The sequence below is a fragment of the Alosa pseudoharengus genome, unplaced genomic scaffold (assembly GCF_046254945.1).
Source record: "Alosa pseudoharengus isolate Yale_2024_CS ecotype anadromous, Long Island Sound unplaced genomic scaffold, YU_APseudo_1.1 YU_APseudo_1.1_scf_16, whole genome shotgun sequence".
NCBI classification, from domain to species: Eukaryota; Metazoa; Chordata; class Actinopteri; order Clupeiformes; family Clupeidae; genus Alosa; species Alosa pseudoharengus.
The window spans coordinates 29,111,498-29,131,341 of NW_027468630.1; the positions used below are offsets into that span (position 1 = coordinate 29,111,498).

General features: G+C 48.1%; 1 protein-coding gene across 1 annotated transcript in view; it reads left to right on the forward strand.

Annotated features, from left to right (window-relative positions):
• pdgfc (platelet derived growth factor c) overlaps positions 1-13,260 on the forward strand; it is a 58,495-nt gene extending 45,235 nt beyond the window's left edge. The window contains exons 4-6 of the mRNA XM_076287616.1: positions 7,879-8,092; positions 10,774-10,994; positions 11,463-13,260. Of these exons, the coding sequence (XP_076143731.1) occupies positions 7,879-8,092; positions 10,774-10,994; positions 11,463-11,576 (549 nt within the window). The 3' untranslated portion in view covers positions 11,577-13,260. The remainder of the gene's footprint in view (positions 1-7,878; positions 8,093-10,773; positions 10,995-11,462) is intronic.
• Positions 13,261-19,844: the final 6,584 nt, after the last annotated feature.

The window sequence follows — 19,844 nt, forward strand, 5'->3', positions numbered from 1 at the left end:
GGCCTCTCTGGGGTGGGAGGCTGTTGGCTCCTCCTCCTCCTCCTCCTCCTCCTCTTCCTCCCTTCTCCTCCACCTCTTCCTCCTCTCTTCCTCTTCCTCCTCTCTTCCTCCTCCTCCTCTCCTCCTCCTCCTCCTCCTCCTCCTCCTCCTCTCCTCCCCTGGCTGAGGTCCCTGGCCAGGAGGCATACAGCATCCCTAAGGGCCTGTAGGAGCCTCCCATTCACAGAGTTCATACACGGCAACCACACACAGCTCAGCTCAACCGCATCACACCACACACACAGCTCAACCACACACGGTTTACACAAGTCAAACACAAACTCTGAAGGGAAAAAATGGTTCTTAAAAAAAAAAACGTCAGTCAAGTTATGCTTTGTTTGCTTAGAGATATCATATGTTGTTCTTTGTTTTAGAATTTCAAAATGATTAATTCTGAGTGCCACATTACTGTTGAGTCTCACTGCAGTTTCTCAGTGACTCCTTACCTTTCCCAGCCGAGGCCAAAGCGGGTCCAGTGCAGTGAGCTGTCCTGGTTGTGGGCCGAGGCCAGAGCAGGGCCCAGTACGGCGTCTGTCCTGGTTGTGGGCCGAGGCCAAAGCAGGGTCCAGTTCGGCGTCTGTACTGGTTGTGGGCTGTTACACTGATGGCCTTACCCCCCAGGAGGCGGGCGCTCGTGTTCTTGTGTGGTCCAGGACGTGATGTGAGACTGCCCCTGGTGGAGGATCTCTGATAGCGGTTGCTATGGTTACCTCTCTCTCTCTCGCATGCTGCCATGGCGACTGTAGACGGAGCAGTTCTGTCTGTTAGTCTCTCTGTTACCGAGACAGAAGTGCCCTTAGGATCTCAAATGAGGCTGGATATTAAAGACAGGACTAATACTTGCACCATACGAACAACCACAGGCTATTTAATGAAGAAGAATATGATCACAGACATAGCATATTGTCAGCATATTGATATATTTCCCTGTTGGCTTATACTTTCAGTCATTGCAGATGATTTGACATGCTTTATTCAGTGGCGCTATTCTGCTGCTAGGCTCTGGTGTGCATTTGTATCCCTGACAGCCTGTAGCTGTGCAAGTGTATCAGCTGGGCCAGCCGGGGTAAGGGATGCAGAGAGCTCTGTGAAAATGATGTAGATTCGTCACTCCAAATGATTCACATCTGAGGCACCGCGGCGGCAGCGTGTTTGTTTCTCCTGTGCAGGCTTGTCACACTTTATTGCGCTCGGTGACCCCCCAAACACAGCGTTGCGCTTATTATATTTCACCCCCGTCGTTTGTCATCCGTGAGTCACAGCATCACACACTCACTGACCCCGACGGGCCCGAAACAGGCCAGGTTTGGACGGCCGGTCTCTGCGGAGCCAACACAAAGACTCCAAAAAAAAAGCCCCAACTGTCCCGAAACTGGAGCTGTTGATGTATGCCTCTGCAGCGTTCCCCAAGGAGAAATACTCGCACAAAAACACGCCATTTATCTCGGGGTATCATCTGAGCTTGTGCCCTTTTAAAGAGAAAGCGTGTTACTACTGGGCTTTTTAAAATGTTATGCTTGGAACATTCTCATACTGATAATTTAGCTCTTGGTATTTCTGTAGCTCCATTAACACTGAATATTGTGTCAACGTGCTGTGCAGAGACCAAAGCCAAAATCCCACAGAGCACACAGGGCATCATGGTGAAAATGACCAGAAACAAAGTGCTTTTGACCGGATGAAACGCAGCGCAGAACCAGGCTGGTGAAGAAGGGAAGTCCGAGCGTTGAAGAGCGGCCCTTGAGAGAACTAAACGAGGGGCCACGGATCCTGAAGAGGGTGGTCATCAACAAGAGGGCCAGGGACGTCCTCTAGGGAGTTCTCAAAATAAAAAAGAGAAAATCAAAAAGTTCCTGTGAGTGGTTTTAGGGCGTGTGTTTTTGGAGGAAGCCAGGGAGCCATGTATGGCTCTGAAATTCACCGTTTCTTCAGGGGGGGGGGGATAAGAACAGCACGGACATCACACACACACACAGACACGCATGGCCAGGACACACACACACACACACACACACACACACACACACACACACACTGCTCCCCAGCATAGAGAGATGTTGCTGGGACAGCAGCAGTCTGTCACACAGCTTCTGAAGTGGCTCACACACACACACACACTAGCTAGCTAGAGCCCCTGGAACCGAGAGGGGCAGGGCTCTGCTTAAATAAGCAATAACTCCTCTTTCCCACTTCCCACTGTGGAGACAGCGGTGTGTGTGTGTGTGGTGTGTGTGTGTGGGGGGGGGGGGGGTATGTGTGTGTGTGTGTGTGTGCGTGTGTGTGTTTGTATATGTGGTTGTGGGAGTGTGTAGGAGATTTGTGCTTGAGCTGTCAACCGTAACTCAAGAGGAATAGATGTTGGAAAGGAGCATGAGGACCTTAAGGTAATGAGAGGTCAATAAAATAAAGAGAGAGAGAGAGAGAGAGAGAGAGAGAGAGCAATGAACGCAGAATGTGAAGGAATATGAGACTTTAGACTAGAGGATAGAGTTAGGGAAAGACAAATGATACAGTGGCAGCAGCTGCGTTATGTTTTTTATAAATTAGGCTTAAACCATTTCCTTAATGTCTGCCCTGACAGTGACTCAGAGGGCAGTTATGGATTTTGGGGTAGGATGAGAGTGCCCTTCCCCAGATGTGCCCCAGGCAGCGTGTGGTTCCACTGGGCAGCAGCCTCTGTGTGTGTGTGTGTGTGTGTGTGTGTGTGTGTGTGTGTGTGTGTGCGTGTGCGGTCGGCAGAGAAGAAAAACAAAAACAGGAGGAAAATAAAGTGTGTCAGTGTTTCAGCAGATCTGGGCCCAGGCCTGGTGCAGCTCCAGTCAGCGAGGAAGTGGGAACACACACTCACACGTACCAGCAGATACACACACACACACATGCGCGCGCAACCACATACCCTCGCACACAAATACACACGTACACATACTTGCAACCACACACCCTTGGACACACACACCTACCCACATTTCAAAACACACACGCGTTCACACACACAGGGCAAGAGTAAACAGGCAGGATGGCAGTGACACATGCCACATTCATTTGCTGCCCGCTTGCCTCCAAAACAAATTAGCCACATTAAGGGTGGCGGAGGGGCGGAGAGCGTGCGAGTGGCCGCTGCTGTCAGCTCGACCACAGCGCCGCTACCAGGGCCTGGGGAAGACCCTGGTCATTACGCCTCTTAAAAAGAGCTGAGCACCGAGCAGAAAACACACACACACACACACACGAGGGCCGGGCCGCACGAGGAAGTGAGCCGCCGGCCGCCGCTGTCGACTAACGTGTTTTTATTCCAAACACGGTCTGCGGCCGTCCAGGGTGCTGTGTCTTTGAGAAACATGAAATCATGTTTACAGTCAGAGGGAAATGTGCAGCGTTTGTTTATTTCCTTGTGTAGGCCTATAAAAGCAGACAGGTTAGCAGTACTGAGAGTAAAAATAATTTGCATTACAACATGCTTTATGCATCATCATTTGCTATATCGCATATGTGTCCATATGGATCTCATTTGCGCTGCAGCATTGGTCATTAGTTCACTATAGGCAGAGAGACGCTCTCCTGAGAGAAGTGGACACTGGAAAAGACAAGGCCCAGCTTTGTTCCGTCTGAACAGGACCGGAACATGGTCTTGTTCTACACTGGAGAGCCCTTCTATCTCCTGAATGGAACCTTAGAGACAAGTACGTCATGTCCTTGGGTTCTCTGATCTGTGTGTGCGTTGTCCTTTAGCTTTGGCTGTGTGGTGTGTGTGTGTGTGTGTGTGTGTGTGTGTGTGTGTGTGTGTGCGTTGTCCTTTAGCTCTGGCTGCATGGCCTGATCTCTGTTGTTGCATCCTGGCGCAGGCCTCGTGTGAGAGCTCTCTGCAGTCGCCGTTTTAAGCCCCTTATCCCTGGTACACACACACACTTACAAACTCTCACACACACACACACACACACACAGACACACACACACACACACACACACACACACATTCACGCACACTTACATACTCACACACACTCTCTGCGGTCCCCCCGTTAAGCTCCTTGTCCCTGTAAAAAAGGTTGACGCAGACTGAGGCCGAGGGCAAATTCGAAACACCTTTGCGAGCGCGGCCCACCGAAGGCTCATGGAAAACAACGTGAGCCTCTCTTCCACGCCGAGTGTTTTTATTCCTCCCCAGATGGACCCTGCCGACGCCGCCACCACGGAGCCCTGAGCGAGCAGATAAAGGAGCCTCGGACCTGGCCGACCGGAGAGGGGAGAGAGGCGCAGAGAACCCGCTGGTTATGAGTCCAAATATTTTCCCCGGTTGCCACGCCAACCCGTGTCATGCCTCAGAGTTGGCGGGTGAAGGGGGGACTGATAGCTCACAAATCTGAGATGCTTTGAGCCGCGGCTTCTGAGCTCATTCATTAGCGGGAATGTTTTCACTGTAACTTATAATGTGTCCCAGTTATGAGCGTTACTCACCATCCCCCGAGCTTAGCACGCCTTCCTCGTGATTGAAAGGGTGTGCAGGTGTTCCCTCGACGTGTGTTAGTTTGTGTTGGACGTGCGGTTTGATGTTCGTGAAGACAGAGTCCTTTTGCTCCCAATCGTTTACATTTTCTTTGCTTTTTTAATATGTATCAAAGTACAAGGAAAATAACACTGGAACGTGGCTAAAAAGGTCATATTGTTAAACATTGGTCATATTGTTGAAGCTAAGTTAATTAAGTAGTTTGTTATGTTTGTAGATTTACAGTAATTGACAAATTTAACATACTGTAGGTGAAGGTTTCTTAAATTCTCTAAGAGTAATGCACAGTTGAAGATGGTGTGCTCAAAACTGCTTCTTACCTTAAGGGTATTTTCCTAAGAGCATTTGTCTAGAAAGATCATACTCGGACTGAATCTCTTGCCCTGTTTCTTTTTGTTATTCTATGACAAACCTGTAGACGGGGATAAACTCAGTCTTTAAAGAGCCATTTGTTTTGATGAAGTGTTCCAGTTGGCCTCTAACTTTAAAACACTTTGAAAGCCGTGCTTAAATAGACTGGCCAACCTCTCATGGAGAAGCGATACCCTGCCACAACAGTCCTCTCACTCTCCACACCACAGCCAAATTGGCCTGGGAGGTGGCACTTGGCCCTCTCTCAGTGTATGTCTGTCTGTGTGTGTGTGTGTGTGTGTGTGTGTGTGTGTGTGTGTGTGTGTGTATGTGTAATTAGCCTGGGAGGTGGCACTTGGCCCTCTCAGTGTGTGTGTGTGTGTATGTGTGTGTGTGTGTGTGTGTGTGTGTGTGTAATTGGCCTGGGAGGTGGCACTTAAGATGCAGTACCAGTGCTGGGGAGGTCACTCCTTGTCATTAGTAGAGATACTTTAAGCGTGCATTCACACTAGACCATTTGGTCCGGACCCGAGTTCATTTGGACCGATGGTTTGGTGATTTTTGTCGGGGTACGGTTTGTTAGAACTCGAGTGCAGTTTGAATGCTATTTGTTCCAAAGCCAGGAAATAAACAGCGATACTGCTAAAAAGAAGCTAGTGGCATAAACGGATCCAGGTCCGCAAACAAAAATGTGAACAGAGTGAACAGAGACCACCTGGGTCAGGGCTAGGGGGGAGTAATCGCACTCGGGTATGGTCCAGTTAAACGGACCCAGTGTGAATGCACCCTAAGAGTGGTGTGTTAACCAGCTGTTATCAGCTTTTTTGTTTTTAAAAAAGTTCCACGTTCTGTGGCCTAGGCCTATTCTATTACTTCTGTAACTGACATTTTAGGTTTTGCGTGGAATTGCTTTAGTATTGATATTGAGATGTAGGTATGATATTTGATCAAAGTCATAATTTTGCTGTCTTGACAACACTATGCGTCACTGGTGGTCCCTGCATCCTCAACCCTGTCTGAACCCCTCTGAGAGCATGAGCACACACACACACACACACACACACACACACACACAAGGGAACATCTCACATGAGGCGCTAATGGCTCCCATTCCTCCTGGCATGAGAGCGGGGGGGCGCTCTCACACAGCTGGTATCCTGGCATGGACAACAGCAGGCAAAGTGGTGGAGGGATGCAGATGAGCGATGCTAATCTGAAACATTTATGAGGTGAATAAACGGAGAAAAAGACTTTACAGAGCATGAGCCGTTTTACAGGGTGGACGAGTAGAGAGGAGGACTGATAGAAGACAGACTAGTCTCACTGAGATGAACCGTTTAAGAGCTGGATTAGGAGTTCGAAAGACAAAGAGCAGACAGACTAGTCTCACTTATGTGATTCATTTTATTGAGTGGATATATAGGGAGAGAGAAAGCAGATAGTCTCACCCGACATGACTCAGTCACAGACTGAGGAGCATCTACTCTCAAACGACTAACCTATGATTCAGCCAACTCAGGAGTGCCTCTGCCCATGGTCTGATAGGCCTTACTGTGTGAAAGGTCATGGGGTCACAGATAAACTGTACAGTGTGATGTTGTCTGAAAGGTCATGAGGTCACAGATAGGCCTTATTGTCTGATACTGTCTGGGATGCCATTTCCTTCCTGCCTAGTAACAGAATATCTGATATAAATATGACCAATCCACCAATCTTTAGCTTTGGAAACAGAACAGAGCTTGACAACAGAAAGAATCTCATGCCGTCGCATAGCCTTGTATGACCCTGAGCTCTGATCTGGCTCTGATCTGGCTCTGGTTTAGCATTAATCCAGCTGTTATTTACAGCAGAGTGCCTCTCACAGAGGTGCCAGGGATAGTCTTAGATACCACTTAGCTCCTGTGATGGCAGTGGAGTGAAGCAGCATGCAGTGCGCTAGATGTATACGTGCACACACACACACACACACACACACACAAACACACACACACACACACACACACACAAGAACACACACACACACACACGCACATACACATGCATGCACACTCACCCAGCCACATTCAACACATACATGCATGCACACTCACCCACCCACAAACTGAGGACACACACATTTCACTCCCTTATAAACTACAGTTAGTATTACAATAGGCCTTTGTGTTTGTGTGTGTGTGTGTGGGCAGATGCCATGGTGTTGATGAACTGGACAGTGTGCTTTGAGCAGAGTCCTGTTGATGAGAGCGGCGCACCAGAGAGAGGGCTCAGGATACAGCATCCTGGGTGGTTTGGGCAAAGTGATCCGCACCGCACCATGGACCCTCAGGAAGAAAGACAGAACGACGGACGCCACCCAGTGAGTTTGGCGCCTAGAATAGGGCTGGAGGAAAGCTTAGAGCCGTGTTTGTCTCAAACGAGGATGAAGCCGCTCTGATGAACAAAGCATTTCATCCACAAAGCAGGTCTGAAAGTAAGGAAATGTAGTCTGGTGGATCATGTGTTCAGACTCACTTTAGGAGCCAGGCTGTTGTCTAATAAGTCAGACTGATTGGTGTGTTGTTGGTGTGTTGTTGTGAAGCCCAGCTGAAAGACTCTTTGAGGGACAGGTCCTGGGGTTTCAGCTCTCTCTTCCTCTTCCAAGTCTCAAAATACACACACCCCAAAAAATAAAACTGACCTTTGTGGTTACCACGGTGATAATGTCAGTGGCTGAATGGCTGAAGGTCCTCTGCGAGGTGCCTCACCACTGTCCTGTCAATCAAAAGGGATTACCCAGGTATTGTGACGGAGATGACCGCCTGACAGTGTGTGTGTGTGTGTGTTTAGATCTGTCTGTGTGTGCTCATACTGTGTGTGTGTGTGTGTGTGTGTGTGTGTCTGTGTCTGTGTCTGTGTCTGTGTGTGTGTGTGTGTGTGTGTGTGTGTGTGTGTGTGTGTGTGTGTGTGTGTGTGTGTGTGTGTGTTTGTGTGTGTATGTCCTGCAGCAGTCGGAGTCCTCGTCCCCCGCGGCGGTCCCAGTGGCGTCGGCGGCGCAGCAGCCGGTGGAGGTCCTGAGCGAGGCCGTGTCCCAGCTGCACACGGTGGAGGACGTGCTGCGCTACCTGGAGCCCGAGCGCTGGCAGCTGGACATGGAGGACCTCTACAAGCCCACCTGGCACCTGCTGGGCAAGTCCTTCATCCAGCCACGCAAGTCCAGAGGTGGGACACACACACACACACACACACACACACACACACACACACACACACATGCATACACAACCATATGCACAAACGCAAACTCATACACACACACACACACACACACACACAAACACACACACTCACAGACATAGACACAGACTGAGAGAGGGCCAGGGGAAATAAAGAGAAAGAAGAGATATGATAACAGATGATGAAACTAAGAGAAATGGATATAGAGAGATGGACAGAATGAAGGGGACAAATTGACAGAGTGAGAGGAGGAGGAGAGGGAGAGGAGGAGAGGCAGACTGACACAGATAAAAACAATAAACAACAAGATGAAAAATTGTGATGGTGATGGTAGAAAATAGCATCAAATGACAAACAGCACTTTGAAGATGGACAGATTCATGGAAAACCGTTAACAGTACAAAGTGCATTTAGCACAGACTAGACTTGTGTTGAGAGGTTGGACACACACACACACACACACACACACACACACACACGCACACACACAGAGAGAGACTAGACTACAGTGTTTGAAACTCTTGACTCTGTTGACGTCGTTTTGAAGTTGAAGAGATTGCGTACCTCCGAGCGAGTGAGAGCGGTGTGACAGACACACTCCATGCACCGCGTAAAGTGCCCGTAAAGCGTCCTCCGATCCCCGAGGCTCGGAGAGGCCCAGCACAGCGGCCGTAAAGTGCCCGTCACGAGTCTCTGAAAGGCCTTCTGGCCATGGCCGCCCTCGGTCGCTCCGCTGCGTAACGAGGCCAAACCCTGAGGTCATGCTGCTCCAACGCCACAGAGCTTAACGCCCCCCTGTGGCCCACAGCTGCTGCTGCTGCTGCCAGAGAGTGTAGCTGGAGCAGGATGGAGCCTGAGGGAGCTTTGGGGAGTGGAGAGGAGAGTGTGGCTGGAGCAGGATGGGGAGAGGAGAGGAGAGGAGAAGAGGAGAGGAGAGTGTGGCTGGGTCAGGATGGGGAGAGGAGAGGAGAGGAGAGTGTGGCTGGGTCAGGATGGGGAGAGGAGAGGAGAGGAGAGGAGAGGAGAGTGTGGCTGGTTCAGGATGGGGAGAGGAGAGGAGAGGAGAGGAGAGGAGAGTGTGGCTGGTTCAGGATGGGGAGAGGAGAGGAGAGGAGAGTGTGGCTGGGTCAGGATGGGGAGAGGAGAGGAGAGGAGAGTGTGGCTGGGTCAGGATGGGGAGAGGAGAGGAGAGGAGAGTGTGGCTGGAGCAGGATGGGGGCTGGTAGGGAGAGGGGAGTGGCTGGTTAGAGAACACGCTTGCCAGGGCAGAGCAGGGTTGGCCAGGAGTCTAGTAAACTCCCTCAGCAAGAGCTACTATTAATTAAGCTGCTGGCCAAGGCTGATCAGCGTCCAGGGAGACAGCTGTTAGTGGGTTGGAGTGAGCCTGTGGGTAAGATCCCTGAGGAGACTCCACCACAACCACAGCTCTGTGCAGCAGATATGTACTCCCCCACAGATGACCTTTTGACCTCTTGACTCTGGAGATGGTCCTGCCACAGCCCTTATAGCAGATCTAGACTCTCTCACTGATACAGCCCTTATAGCAGATCTAGACTCTCTCACTGATACCCCATAGCCCTTATAGCAGATCTATATTATCACTGATACAGCCCTTATAGCAGATCTAGACTCTCTCACTGATACAGCCCTTATAGCAGATCTAGACTCTCTCACTGATACCCCACAGGCCTTATAGCAGATCTATACTCTCTCACTGATACCCCACAGACCTTATAGCAGATCTAGACTCTCACTGATACCTTCCTATTTGCAGCACTGTATTCCCCGGGGACATGGAGATTGAGTCTGTGTCAATACATTTTGTTGGAATATATTGTCAATTTGTGGTCATGCCAATGAAGCTTTTGAAAGTGAAAAGATTTTCATTGAATTGAGAGAGAGAAAGAGAGAGAGAGAGAGACTGCATTACAGCTGCCTAAGCAGATCTGGACCTGAACAGCTTTGTATGTATACATCCACTGTAGAAGAATACAAACCTTTTAATAAATAAACAAAGCCATTTACAATGACACGGCTAATGGTTTATCTTACATGTCGTTTCAGGTTCTGTCTTCTTTGAATATTGCTAAAAACTTGTGTATGTGGTTTGGTATTGATTTGCTGTTTATATTTGTTCAATAGGATTGCTGTCGTTAATCTTGGTTTTAACTGAATTAGCATAATTACTGTTAAATATAACATAAAAGATATGCAAATCTTAGTGGAGCCATTATTGTTTACGAGGAGAACAAATTGCTCATCAGCATATTAGTCATCTGTTTACTCTTAGTGGGCTTAAGTGTAAAGTTTGGAGAGCGTGGGAGTGGCACAAACTGCAGGGAGCACAGCAAGACTCTTGTAACAATGTTGTTTCCAACTCTCTTTCTATCTCTCTCGTAGACAGACACACACACACACAAACACACACACACACTGTTGAAATTTGCATTTCTGTGTGAGATATAATCCGGTGTGTAATCACATATAGACATAGCTGTACTCAGCAAAACTTCTCAGTGTGTGTGTGTGTGTGTAAAGGTGTAGGTGGTTAGGAGGTGTATCTGTATAGCTGTGCCCCCTGTAACTTCTCCTGTGTGTGTGTGTGTGTGTGTGTGTGTGTGTGTGTGTGTGTGTGTGTGTGTGTGTGTGTGTGTGTGTGTGTGTAGGTGTAGTGGACCTGAACCTGCTCCGTGAGGAGGTGCGCCTGTACAGCTGTACGCCGCGTAACTTCTCGGTGTCGCTGCGTGAGGAGCTGCGGAGGACGGACGTCATCTTCTGGCCCAGCTGTCTGCTGGTACAGCGCTGCGGGGGCAACTGTGCCTGCTGTGCCCACCGGTGCCACCACTGCCAGTGCCAGCCCACACGAGTGGCAAAGAAGTACCACGAGGTAGCACACGCATGCGCATGCGCGCGCACACACACACACACACACACACACACACGCATGCGCACACACAGACACACACACACACATACACACACACACACACACAGACACACACACACACACGCATGCGCACACACAGACACACACACACACACACACACGCATGCGCACACACAGAAACACACACACACACACACACACGCGTGTGTGCGCGCGCACGCACACACTCAAACACACACACACACACACACACACACACGCACGCACACACACACACAGACGGGCACACACGCACACGTGCACACACACAAACACACACATGTGCACGCACACACGCACACATACACACACACAGCAAGGGACTGAAGTTGCTTTGAATAAAAGTGTCAGACACAAGGCATGTGCTCACCTCACATGCCTTACTCTGTGTGTTTGTGTGTGTATGTGTGTGTGTGTGTGTGTATTCAGGTACTGATGATGAGACACAGACCTGGTAGTCGTGGACTACAGAAGACCTTGACCGACGTCCCTCTGGAGCACCACGAGGAGTGCAACTGTGTGTGTAAGGATGACTCCGACTGACCACGCTCCCTCAACCCCCTGACCCAAAGACATACACACCCCTTGTAAAAAGAAGAGAAAGGCCCTGAACCCAGGGAAAGGTCATGAGTGGCCCTGCATGGGACCTCCAGGGCAAACTGCCTCTCTGGTGGAAAAGACTGGAACCTCCCCCAGAACCCCCCACCCCAACAAAACCCCCCACACTGGACTATTTCCCAGCCCCTCATATGGACAAGACTGGACGGTACTCCATACCTCCACGTGTGGACTGGACGGTACTCCATACCTCCATGTTGCTACTTACTTCCACAAATGGACTGGATGTTACTCCAGACCTCCATGTTGCTACTTACTTCCACAAATGGACTGGATGTTACTCCAGAACTCATTGTGTGGACTGGATGTTATTCTGTACTCCCATGACGCCCCCCTGGCACAGGACATAGTCTTGGATGATGCCGAGGACAGTGGGTTTAGCAGGAGTCTCCAGGATCCGTGTCTACTTCGGTTCTGTCTGGACTCCCTGCTGCTGCGGTCGTTCAAGCAGGGAGCGTGTGTGTGTATGTGTGTGTTATAGCAGTCGTGGAGATTGAGACACGTGGAGTGAAGAGGAGACGCCCCGGGGGTGGTGGAGTGTGTGTGTGTGTGTGTGTGTGGAGGGGGGTTGTTCTGGCCCATTAGCTCATGTGTGCTCTGGACAGAGACTGTCGTGCTGAGAGACTCACCACTGCTGGGCAGCCGCCGAGGTGACTGCAGAGGGACGCATCTGGGGAAACTTCTTACTTTTATTCTTTTCTTTCTTTCTTTTGGAAAACTTGTTTGTGACTCTTTGTCTATGGCTGCATCTCTCTGTAGTGCTCCTTGGTAACATCAGATAAGTCAAGTCACTTGGATGGATTGCGAAGAGTGACATTTTTATTTTATTTTGGGAGGCTGTGTGCGTATGTGTATGTGACCGTGTGTGTGTGTGTTTGTCATTCATTTTCCCAGTGGGACATTATCATGTCTATAAAAGAATGGATCACTCCAGCAGACACTGCTCTCTCTCTTTCTCCCTCTATCTCTCTCTTTCCCTCTGTTTCTCTCTCTCTCTGTCTTTCTATCTCTCTCTATCCCTCTGTCTTTCTCTCTATCTCTCTCTCTCCCTGTCTTTCTCTCCCTCTATCTCTCTCTCTCCCTCTCGCTCTCTCTTTCCATCACACTCATAATCCTTCCTTTATTTCATCAGCTTCATGACTGATATGGCTCCCCTACAGGGAGCTTTAAAGAGGCAGGGAGACAGAAAGACAGACGGAGAAACAGAGGAAGAGATAGACAGATGCACAGAGAGCGCTGCAGATGGAGAGAAAGCCACATTGTACTGTCTCCCTTAACTGATGCCATGTAAACGTTCTGTCTTTGTCTTTGACTTTGTATTTAAAGCCTTATGTTGCCTGTTTTAGTCATTTAAACGTCAGCATTCCATTTCATGTTGTACTGATCTGAACCACTGAAGATACACCAGACTGGCGGTCAGTCCTGCCAAGCCCCACTGGACATTGGTGCCCTGAGAGGGTTTACAGGGTCCTGCAGCTGGACTTGTGGCACTCACCCAGGCTAGACCTGGACCTGGAGGAACAACGCTGTGTGTGTGTGTGTGTGTGTGTGAGAGAGAGAGAACGAGAGAGAGAGATGAGTTAGACATACATAGAGACAGGTTATGACCCAGTCGCTGTCACTGTGTGTGTGTGTGTGTGTGTGTGTGTGTGTGTGTGTGTGTGTGTGTGTGTGTGTGTGCTGTTTTCATTATCAGTCTGATGTATAATAATCTCTCATGTCCTACAGTGTAAATCTTTTCATGAGGGTGCAGTAGGTGCTTTAGTCATTACAGAGAGACAGACCACTGTAGTGCTGCTGTGGAAAGTGTTCCAAATGGGGAGGGCTCACAACACAGGAAATTCATGGCCTTTCTAATAGGCTGAAAAAAAACGCTTCAAGCTTGTTTACATACAAAATAAATTCACAGAAGGTGACACTATGAACCTAATTTCCTAATAACCTAATATCCCTCTATTTTTTTAATACCAAAATGAATCTATGAATGAAAACTTTTAGAGTTGACCTTTGAAGAGTTCCTCTGCTTGTAACAGTTCAGAATTGTTCTGAGTGTTTCATTCTATAAGGTTGACAAGAGTGGGAGTCTCTCTAACACCCTCTTATCAGGAGGCCCTAACACAAACTGATCAACTATACCAGGTGATTATCAATGTCAGCTAGTTGCTTGCGCAAAAATCTAAATGGTATCATGGATTCACTGACGTGTAGGGTCATCGAGCCGCAGTAAATAAATCTGTAATGGACTATGATATTAATCTCTGCTACCAAAGGTATTTATTCATATTCACATTCACACATTTATTCACCAAAACGTCTGTGCCTTGCATCCTGAACATGTAGCAGTAAAGATGTCTTTAGCCTTCTGTGTGTGTGTGTGTGTGTGTGCGTGTGTGTGTGTGTGTGGGGGGGGGGGGGGGGTTCCCTCTATCTGAGGCTTTTATCTACATGATGTCCTGTTGTGTGTTTTGTGTGTGTGCGGCACCATTGTGTAACTCCTGTCCAGATGTCCAAAGTGAGTTAAATCTGTTATCTGTAGGTCTTCTTTCTTCTGTCCACCATGTCGTTGCTCCATAATCCAGTGATTTAATGCAGCCATATGTCAGATCCCATGTGTGTGTTTGCAAAACAGTAACATCTTTCATTCTGTCTCTGTGTCTCCTCTGTTAGGGAAGTATGCATATACATATATTTTGTTTTGTCTTGTTTTTTTTTTCTCTTTGGCAATGAAATTGCAAATTAATATTATTTTCTTATCTTTCCAATACACCGTTCATTTCAGGCATATCTTTGTTTTTCTGTGTAAATATAATTTTGTGAGAAATCTTGATTGTTCGTTGCCGTATATAATCAAAATGTCTTTCCTGTGTCACAAGAGAATAGTGTAGGATTGGAAATAAACTCATTTGCTTTTATACACAGTTGTTATTTCTCATGGTGATATTCAAGTGTTTGTGTCCCCATGTTGGTATTGTGTCTGAGCATGTTTGTTCAAATTCATTTAGCAAAATCATTATCACTGTAATGAAATGAACGTAACAAACCTCACAGACCGAAAATCAATCTCGTTAGCGCGTTGATCAGAGGAAGTGTTCTCATCATCATTTAAGCAAATGAGGTTGTTATGAAAAGGTTCAATTCAATTCAATTAAAATTCTCCACATTTGACAAATGAAGAGGCTATCCCAGGGTATAAACAAACTGGACGAATGTCATTCTTCTACTCACCTTCGCAGCGTCACTCTTCTACTCACCTTTACCCAAGACAGTAATGGATGGGTGGTCGGAGCTGGGCGAGACTGCCGGCTCTTATGAGGCCTGTGGCTTACGGCCCATAGGGACCTTCAGGCCTGCTATCAATGGGGATGGACACACAGGTTCTGTAGCATTCAGAATAATATTAAACATACACACAAACACATACATGCACTGCATAAAGCAAAACTCCCTCTGCTCCTCTGTTGAGTTGATTATTTACATACCTGCTATACACATAAATATGAGACATCCCACATACACACACACATTTCCATCTTCATATTTTTCTCCAGACTAATTTCTAATGGGTATGTGGGTCCAGGAATTTATTTACTTCCCAGATCATCCACCTCATCCACAGCAGCTATATCACAGCAGCAGCTGTTTCCACTCACGCCCTATGTGTTCCTCTGTGTGGTGGAAAGAGACGGCCGTCCCGAGAGTGTGTGAGCAGATGACCAGCGAGAATTTAATCCTCTGAGTGTGTGAGGGGGTATATACCGTTGCCAAGTTCTGGAGTAATAATCCAGACCTGGATTTGTCCTGGACTGTTGTCCTGTCCAGTCCTATTTTGTCTTCCATTTTTTTCTTCTCTGCCTTATACAGCAGCTCCCTGCAGAAACCACACGAGTCATCCCCATCACACATACCGCCATGGACCCACACGTGGCAGTACTGAACACCATGGACCCACACGTGGCAGTACTGACCACCATGGACCCACACGTGGTAGTACTGACCGCAGAGCCGCGTGCGTAGATCACATCAGTTTTCTGCAGATAATAACAGACAGACAGGGCAGAAATACGGCTGCCTGATTGCAACATGATTAGACAGCGGCTGCGAGTTCTAATTGGATGATAGCAAGAGTGCGGCGACCCGTCTGAGAGGCCTGATCTTCATCGAGTTAATTATTGGCTGCTTAGACTGGGGTTTCCAGGAAAAAACTGTGTGCTACATCGAAAGGGCGTAATGGAATCTAGAGTAGTGGAATTAATCAGTGGCGTTAACAGTCATGTCTTTACAGGAGAGAAGAGCTATACAGTAATCAGAGATTAAAAAGAAGTTTCATTTTAATTTTTTGGCTTTGTCATAAAAAAGGGAAGTCTCTATGCAATCCACAGACTGCAGGGTTTACCTACCAGTAAAGTGAATGCAATATTGTTTTCATTAATATTTATATTATATAAGGTTGATTAAACTATCTCAAAGATAAACCCATGAAGACACAGATCTGATCTACATTCTAATACTTTATCCAAAATTTAAAACAATGACCAAATTAAGAGTTAACTTTCTCTCTGTCTCTAAAAGAGGACGATATGTTTATTGTCCAACTAATGCCAAATGCATTCAAAACACATGGAACACACGTATACACTATGTTAATGATGCATGTATGAAACTAGAGCTTCCATTTTTGTGTGTGTGTGTGTGTGTGTTTGTGTGTGTGTGTGTGTGTGTGTGTGTGTGTATGTGTGTGTGTGTGTGTGAATACTTGCAACAGCGTTCACTATTTCGGGTCATCATTATGATCCTGGGAGATCTGGGATTTCCCACAAAACATATGTCGTGTGTACCATATGAATAGACTGTTTTTATGGAATTGTTATGAATTATGAAAACTGTAATATTTGCAAGGACTGGTATGCTGCCCTCGTACTGCGTCACCAGCAGGCAGAACTAGACAGCTAGATAACACTTTGACAAAGCTCCAAATAAATCCAAGGGCTGATTGAATTTGTTTACTTTTTCTCTTTTTTGTCTTTTTTGTCTTTTTTGTGTAAAACTGTAAAAGAATACAGAAAATACATATAAGTTTTACATTACGATACAAATGAAATACAAGTCAGCTATGTTGCTAACCACATAGCTTCAGCACATACAGATCGCTAGGAATAGCGTTTACAACATGACCAACGAGAGCTAGCATAACTTAGCTAACTAAAGTATGCACAAAACATATATCTAAGTTACAGAAGTAAGAAAACTAAAGAGAAATGACGAGGAATATTACTCTAACACAAATCATCTACTTACAGACAAATAATGTCCAAAGCTCAAACGTAAAATGGAAAATAGCTGGCACCGTGTTCATCTGTGTAAACTCGTGGTCGACTGAAACGTGAATCAGGAAGTTAACAGGAAGTAGTACTTAATTACTAAACAGTTACCTCAAAAGACCAGAAGGTGGCAGCATACACAAAGGAATGTGAAATAAGGTAATCACATACAAAATAGGATGCATTCTTATGGAAGGCAGAACACTCCCCGCTTGGTATAATATTATTATGCCACTATATAACATTAGAACTCAACTTAAACATGAGTGACACACTAAATTTTCTATTTCACTCAGAGAGAAGAACGACTATTTCTGAGATAGGCCTCAAAAGCACTTTAGCAGTCCCTTCTTTAACTATTTTGACCTCCACTTTCCGGATCCTCTTGTCACCGCTTGGCAGAGTGTTGACAACCACTCCCACAGGCCATTCGTTTCTGTGGGCTTGGCTGTCCCTCAGCAGGACAACGTCGCCGGTCTTGACATTAGGCCTTTCATCAGTCCACTTTCGGCGGCCTTGCAGTGTTGACAAGTAGTCCCTCCTCCATCTCTTCCAAAAGGTGTTTGCAAGGCACTGGACATGTTTCCATTGCTTCCCGTGTAGATCAGCCATTTGGAAGTTTCCGGAGGGGGCTGCGACATTACTCATCTTTTGGGTAAGCAGCATCGCAGGAGTGAGCACTGTAGGCATATCGGGGTCAGAGGACACAGGCACCAGGGGCCTGGCGTTCATGATTGCCATCACTTCGGCCATGAGGGTGCTCAGGACCTCGTGTGTGAGGCGGGTGTGCCCAGTCTGAAGCAGCATGGCATCCAGGATGCGTCTGGCAACGCCGATAAGCCTTTCCCATGAGCCCCCCATATGTGAGGAGTGTGGCGGGTTGAAAACCCAAGAGCACTCCTTGCTTTGAAGGTAGGCTGTTATGGTTGTGTCTTCCGTGTTAATGCCCAGTTCTTTGCAGGCTCCCACAAAGTTAGTCCCTCTGTCAGAGCGGAGAAGTCTGGCAGGGCCACGGATTGCAAAAAATCTTCTGAGCGCATTGATGAAGCTGTCGGTTGTCATGGATTCAATGAGCTCAAAGTGGACAGCTCTGGTTGCCATGCAAGTGAATATCACTGCCCAGCGCTTACTGTCTGCACTTCCTCCTCTTGTTCTCCGTGTCATGATGGCCCACGGCCCGAAGACATCAAGGCCTACGTTGGTGAACGGAGGCTCAGGTGTGAGTCTGTCAGCAGGTAAGTCTGCCATCTTCTGATCCTGTAGCCGCCCACGCAGCTTGCGGCAGGTCACGCACCTGTGGATGACGGACGACACCAGACGCTTACCGCCAAGGATCCAATAGCCTGCTGCTCTGACAGCTCCCTCTGTTATGTGTCGCCCCTGATGTACCACCTGCTCATGGTAAAATCTCACCAGGAGTGTGGCGATGTGGTGGGTGCGTGGAATAAGCAGTGGGTGCTTTTCTTCACGGGACAGGTCTGGGGCGGATGTTATACGACCGCCAACCCGAAGCAGGCCGTCTCCATCAGTCACTGGATTGAGCTTTTTGAGTAGGCTTTGCTTAGGAATTGTCTTACCCTCTTTTAGGCATTCCAGTTCATTTTCGAAGACCTCATGCTGAACAGCGCGAATTATCACACACTTTGCCTGTGACAGTTCGCTTGTGGTGAGTGTGTCTTTGAAATGCCTCCAGCCTCTGCGTTCTGCGCTGGCTGGATTTCCCTTGAAAGATGCAGCGACGTGGATGAGTCTGGCTGTAGCATTGCAGAGGTTTCTCCAGCTTGAAAACCTTTCAAAACGCTCTGAGCCTAGCTGAGCGTCCGAGGCCCTGGTGGACAGAGCGGTGACCTCAGGACGAATGTCAGAGTCTGCATCTGGCTCCACCAGGGTGAAGATGTGGGGCTCCCAGGATTCCTCTGCGTTGCTGCGTGTCAGGAAACTGGGGCCAGAGAGCCAAATGCTTTGCTGTAGCTGTGCTGCAGGCATGTACCTTGTTGCATGGTCCGCAGGATTCCGGTCCGTGGGGACGTAGGACCACTGGTCTGGATGAGTGGATCGTCTTATGCGGTTCACCCTGTTGGACACATACACATAAAATCTTCTGGATGAGTTATGGACATACCCAAGTACGATTTTACTGTCTGTGAAGAATCTGACGTCGTCCACATGGATGTCCATCTCATCTCGGATCAGCTCATACATTTGAACAGCGAGCACGGCTGCACAAAGTTCGAGGCGGGGAATGGTGTGTGCAGGCCGGGGAGCCAGCTTGGACTTCCCCATGATGAATCCCATGTGTGCTTTGCCATCAGCGTCGATTGCTCTCAGGTAAGCCACAGCCCCTATCGCCACTGTCGACGCGTCAGAGAAAATGCAGAGTTCTCTCCTCTGTGTTGAAGACAGTAGGACGGGTATATAACACCTCTTTATTTGCAGGTCTTCCAGAGCTTTGAGTGAATCTCTCCATGTGTTCCACTCTGTCTCTTTCCCGGGGTCGAGTGGAGTGTCCCACCCCTGCTCTGTTGAGAGTTCCCGTACTAATGCTTTTCCCTGCATAATTATGGGAGCAACGAACCCCAGGGGATCGTATAGACTGTTCACGGTGGACAGGATACCTCTCCGTGTGTATGGCTTCGCCTCCCGGGACACCAGGAATGTGAAGCTGTCTGTTTCCAGGTTCCAGGAGAGGCCCAGGCTTCGCTGGAGGGGGAGAGGATCTACGCCGAGTTCCACGTCTTTCAGGTCTTTGGCACGGTCTTCCTCAGGTAGGGCTTCCATTACCTGTTCGCTGTTTGATGCCACTTTATGTAGCCTCAGGTTAGACTCTTCCAGCATCTTTCTGGTTCTCGTGAGGAGGTCGATTGCCAGCTCAGGT